Here is a 6,079-nt window from a genome sequence, read left to right as displayed (position 1 = left end):
GGCATTCTTACAATCAAAAAGTAGATGTTGCGGTGTCTCCTGGCCCCCCAACACATGGGGCGCAATCCAACCTACAGTCTCCTATCCTTTTATTGATACGGTCTTTTGTAGATAATCTATTCTGAATAGCCAACCATGTAATGAATTCGGCACTCTGAGTAGCTCTGTTCCAGATCATGATGTTCCCCTAGTCGACTTTTACTTCTCTTGCTATCAGAAGCTTATAAGTCGTACCAATGGAGAACTTGCCTCATTTGATCGTTGTTTCCTAGAGTAGGCAAAATATCTCTTTACTTAATGATTTTTTTATAGCTCCAAGATGGATGAATAGATATAAGGAATAATTTAATCTCATGATTCTTCATATAATAGCTGTGAACCCACAGCACCCAATATTGTCCTTCTTATTGACTATGTTCCACAAATATTTCTGCATAGCGCTTTATTCCTCCTATACATGTCTCTCATATTTAATCCCCCCTTATATAAAGGGAGAACCATCATATCCAAGCCACGACCAACTTACGAGAAATACCCTCTTGGCTTATCCAAATGAAGGAACGACACAAGTCTTCGATCCTGTTGAGCAGCTTCTTTTGGAGGCAATTGATTTGGGCCCATAATTTTTTGATACCACTGATAACGGACCTTATTAAGTGCACCCCTCCAGCATATGAAAGCAACTTTGAAGATCAGAACTTAATTCTCTCCATAATTTTGTCTACCAGAGGCTTGCAATTATGGATGTTGAGCTTCTTTGAGTGAAGGGGGATAACGTAAAACTACCTTCAAGCATACCAAAGAACTCCATCACGTCACACTTAATAGTAGAAGCCACCCTAGAAATGTAAACACTACTCTTGACTTCATTAACCTCTAATCCCGAGGCCCTCGAGAAGCTATGGAAATTGCGCATCAAGATAACCAAAGAGTTAGAGTATGCTTTGCAGAATACAAGTAGATCATTAGCAAAAAGTAAGTGAGTGAAAGGAGAAATTGGGGTCCTTGTTGGTATCCCCAAGGAGTCTAGATAAATACTCCATACACAATTTAAATAGATAGGAAGATAGGGGATCTCCATCTCTAAGCCTCTTAGTAGTCTTGAAAGGTTTAAGCGATGTACCATACTCCAACACCGAAAAGGATACTGTCGTAACACAAGTTAAAACCCAATTCACAAACTTCTCCGAAAAATCCAACTCCTCCATAATGCTTCGCAAGAAGAACCAATCCACAGAGTCATAAGCTTTACTGATGTCTACTTTGATCATGCATCTAGGGCTATTGTACTGGCACGTGTACCCTCTGATCAGTTCTCTAGTTAGCAAAACACTATCTGAGATTTTTCTCCTCGAGGTAAAACAGGATTGGGCTAGGTCCACCAGCTTCACGATACCTTCTAAAGTCTAGTTGTAAGGATTTCAGATATGACTTTGTGATTAACCGTGCAACTGGTGATCAGTCTAAAATCCCTCACTTTATCCGCGTTTGAATTCTTGGGTATGAGAATTATAGTGGCACAAGTCATGGGAGAAAACATTCTATTCCAATTGGAAAAAGAATGAACCGCTTCAGTGAAATCATTCTTGATCACCTCCCATATTCTCTTGATCAAGTAAGCATTGAACCCATCGATTCCAGGATATTTATTGTCGTTTATGCCAAATAGAGCATCTTTAATCTTCTGAACAATAATACCTCGAGTAAGAGCCTAGATGTCACGAGCTTTAAGGTGTGATCCTTTTCTCATTACCACTTCGTTGATCCCAATAGACACTCTAGAGGGGGCTCCTTGGAGGCCTCTATAGAACCTTTGAATCTCTTCTGTTTGTTTTGTTACAACCTCACCGTAACTGTTCTTTAGCTCAAAGATACCGTTACTTGCTTGCAACTCCTTTATGACTGCATGAAAATAGGTAGAGCTCTTATTCCAACAGTGGCACAATCCAATGTATGGTGTTGGATATATGGTAATGAAAAGTTATAAAGAAAATCACTTATTTGAACGTGAAAGCTATACTACCATGGTAATGACGTGATACTTTTTGACAACTAAAACTAAAATTCTTTTCTATCACCCATTTATAATTGATAACCAAACGTTCAATAAGGATATTTTTTTGATTTATTTGGTTTAATTTCTCTCTATGTTAATTTTAAACATTTCAACTTTTTATAATATTTGATCATGAAAAAGAGACATTAAGTTTAAAAAGTACATTGGATTGAGTATAAAATGGGATGTATATTATTTTATACCACTTCTATTATATTCTTTTATTCTAACATTAAGTACAACCTTCACTACAAGAAAACTTGTTTTTAGCAACAACTTTTAGCAACGACTATATTTTTTTAGTTGCGAAAAATACAAGTTATTGCGAAATCCGTTGTTGTTGCTAAATAATCGTTGCCATAAAAAAAAACTTCCCCAACTCTTAAAATAATTTCCCGGTATAACCCAATTTTTTGCAACAAATAACTTAGTTGTTAAAATTAAATAAATAATTCGTAACTGTATATATTTTTGTAAAAAATATTTAAATATACAGATACAATAAAGTCGTTGCGAAAACCCTTATACTAATAATTTTTGTTTTCCTTTCCGTCTCAAATCAAAACCCCACCTTCACAATCCGTACCCATTTCCCTCCCAATTCAGAAACCCACGAATACATTCCCCTCACAAACCCGATTACCTCACAAACCGTATTCCCGCACGCCATACCGCAGCGATTGCGGCCTGCATACCAGAACGTCTGCCGCCTGCACGCCGGAGTTTCAGCCTCCCTCTGCACACCGGTGCTGCCGCTATGCTGCAGCGTTGAACCGTTCAGCCACCTCTTAAAGAACCCACGACAGGTAGTTTTTTTTTTGCCTATTTTTTCTTTGAATTTCTTGTTCTTGTTTCTTGTTGATTCTCTCAATTTATAGGTTGTTCTTTGAATTTCTTGGGCTTTGTTGTAATTATCAGATTAATGTATGTATATTTCATCAGTTTGAAATGTTGGGTTGTACGTATTTTCACAGTCTTGGCAGTGAAGGAACAATTCGCTTTTTTCTAAGTCTTTGCTCTAATTATTAGATTCATGTATGTGTATTTCATGATTTTGAAATGTTGGTTTGTATTTTATGACATAGATTAACCTTTTTCTTTGCCACTGAGGATTTACAATTAGATCTTGAGGGCTTAATTACTTACGTTTTTTGGGGGTTTATGTTTGTGTGTTTTTTTATTGGGAAATTACTTGCATTTTTTTAATACTATTATTTTCTTAGTGCAATTCATGTGGAATTAGCTAGCAGTGGCTTTAGGGGGATTAAACGCTGTTTCTTGAATAAGGTGAGATTGCGTTTGATTTATATGGATAATTTATAAAAATGTGAGATTCTTCCAAAGTAATGCTAAGAAAAATTGATGGAGTTACTTCAAATTGAAGTTTTAGACATCTTTCAAAGTAATTCTAACTATCATGGGAAGACTCCAAGAATAGTACAGAAGGTTGGATGTTCAGAAGATTTGCTGCCAAATCAGACGCAAGTCCCTGCTGACCAACATACCTTGCAGACATCTTTCAGAGCAAACTTGTGCCTCTTTGGGAACACCAAGAGTAGTTTTGGAATCTCTCTACTTGAACCTTGCTGTCATGAACTAAGGGACTTCCTAAATACCGCAGAAAGACTCCAAGAATCAGTGTGGAAGGTAGGGTGGTCAGAAGATATTCTACCAGACCAAACATAACCTGATGTTGTATTCCACAAAGTAGTCAATCCTTGGGTTGCATTATCCATTAAATGAAGGTGGTGAGTGAAGCCATTGAAGGGTAATCAGTCAGTCGGAAAATCAAGATTTGGTTTCTTGAAGCTTATTTTTGTGTTGTGTTTGAGTGCTGTTTGTGTCTTTTCCATTCCAATTTATATTCATCACCTTGGGGCAAACTAAGGTATGCGATCCACCCCTTAATTTGGTGCTATTTTGGTAACAGAGCTTTGTTCGAGGTAGGGCAGTAGGAGACTCACAAACACTCAACTCAAACAGAGGATCGAAGAGTTTCTGAAATTTCTAAAATTTCAAGACTGGTGAGATTTTTCCAAGTTTCGTTGATTACAGCCTTACGTAATCATAGTGTGAGTCTTTGGTGTATTTTTTGTTAAAAGAAAGATTGGTTTTAAATAGATTAAACAACGTGTGTATTGCAAAATTAGGCATAGAGCAGATTTCTGTAATTGCTGTCAGAAATTCGTTTCTGTATTCTGTATTGCTGCTCTTTGTGCATTGCTGTTGTTTTTGTTAAATAACTACAGAAAATTTGTTTTACAGGGATTAAATACTTGGTTTTTTCTGTTGTGCAATACAGAACGTGTATATCAAGACCTTGTTTTAGAAAACCTTGTCTGATTCCGTTTTTCTTTGATTCTGTTTTGAAGTGTTGTGTGCACCAATTGTTGATTAAGTTGCTTTTGTTTCTATTTTCTATGACTATGGATGCTAGAATGAATAATGTAGAGGAAGCATTATGACAGATCACACAGTCCTTAGCCAATGCAGGCTTGATGAACAATGACAGACCCAATAACCAACACAATCCCAACCTCACACCAAGAAACCATGAGGATAGGACAATTAGGATAGATATTTATGTAAGTAAACAACTCAACATTGAGCCGATGTATATGTAAAACTAACGTGCATAGATACATCCATTTGTCTAAACATAAATGTTTTTGATGTATCTTCTCGTCAATGATGCCATTTAAGAATTACCAATAATAGCAAGAACTTGATTGGCATCAACTTTTGTAATCATCATGCAGGTCATAAGTGAGAGGAACTCTAAAAATCGGAATTCTGACAAGAGAACTAAGCATACGATTGGAAATTTATCATTTCCTGAATCAGAAGATGTATTGGTAAGACAAACCTATTTTATTATGTTTATTGAATGTAGTCTGAAATAATATCAATAACGTTGTATAATTTGAATAGACAAAAGAGAATGCTAATGTGAAGCTAACTGCTGATAAAGTTTGGCTTATCCAACACACTCGTAAGAATGATAGCTACAATGACAAAGTTGTACTTAATGACAAAGTTGGTGATAGCTACAAGCATTTTGGATGCGCGATGTTTTGGGTTATGAAGTAGCTATATGTGCACTTGTACATTTTTGGACTTTTTTAAAGTGCCTATCACTTGTAAGTTTTTGCATGAAAACTTGTACATGGTAGGAGAATTATTTTGGAAAATTGGTTATCCGTTACATGTATATAAATTACGTATATTTTTGACACACGATAATATTTGGGACGTGTGATATTTTTGGATACGAATTAATATATAATGATAATCGGTGATATTAGTTTAGTTCGTTATAAACTATTTATTATTTTAATTGTCTAGTTTATATATAGATTGTAGGTTGTTTCAAAAGATAACAAAGTCGTTGCGAAAAATGTGTATATTTTTTGCAACGGTAATAGTTGTTGCTAAAAACATTAATAAAAAATTTTACTTAATTGTTTTCCCTATAGTAAAGTCGTTGCAAAAGATTGACTATCATGTATTGCAATAACTTGAATTGTTGTGAAAAACAGAAATTTAACAACGAAAACAGTTGTAGCTAAAAATGCAGAAAATTTGGCAATGAGCTTTTTTGTTGCTAAAAACGTTGGAGGGAATTGCAACGATACTTCTTTTGTAACAATAGATCTCATTGCAAAAAACAGATACCTTTTGCAACCACCATAATCGTTGCTAAAAGCTTTAGCTACGGCTGTACCCGCAGCAATGGAGTTCGTTCCAAAAACCATTTTTAGCAACGAAAACAGGTTTTTAACAAAAACCTTTAGTGACATATACGATTGACACTATAGTCTATGATGGCTTTTGTGATAAATGTCACTAGATCCTATGTCGCGAAAAAACATTAGTATGATTTTTGTAATATTGCTGAAAAGTCTAATAAATGACACTCAATTCGCTATATATACTAATAGAAAATTAAAATAGTTACATTTAAATTAAATATCTCTAAATATATTCCACTTAAAGTATATTATGTCGTAGTGACTTGTTGCA

At 35.3% G+C, this 6,079-nt stretch overlaps 1 protein-coding gene across 1 annotated transcript; it reads right to left on the bottom strand.

Annotated features, from left to right (window-relative positions):
* Window positions 1–721: 721 nt before the first annotated feature.
* Window positions 722–3,254, bottom strand: LOC130799353 (uncharacterized). The gene is made up of 6 exons (XM_057662454.1): window positions 3,249–3,254; window positions 2,628–2,816; window positions 1,754–1,924; window positions 1,595–1,684; window positions 1,046–1,406; window positions 722–942 (listed from the first exon to the last, which is right to left on the bottom strand). Exons 1-6 carry the CDS (start codon window positions 3,252–3,254, stop codon window positions 722–724), a joined length of 1,038 nt encoding a protein of 345 aa, XP_057518437.1.
* Between the last annotated feature and the right edge of the window lie 2,825 nt (window positions 3,255–6,079).

Source organism: Amaranthus tricolor, chromosome 14 (assembly GCF_026212465.1).
Source record: "Amaranthus tricolor cultivar Red isolate AtriRed21 chromosome 14, ASM2621246v1, whole genome shotgun sequence".
NCBI lineage: Eukaryota > Viridiplantae > Streptophyta > Magnoliopsida > Caryophyllales > Amaranthaceae > Amaranthus > Amaranthus tricolor.
This window is presented reverse-complemented; position numbering and strand designations above follow the sequence as displayed.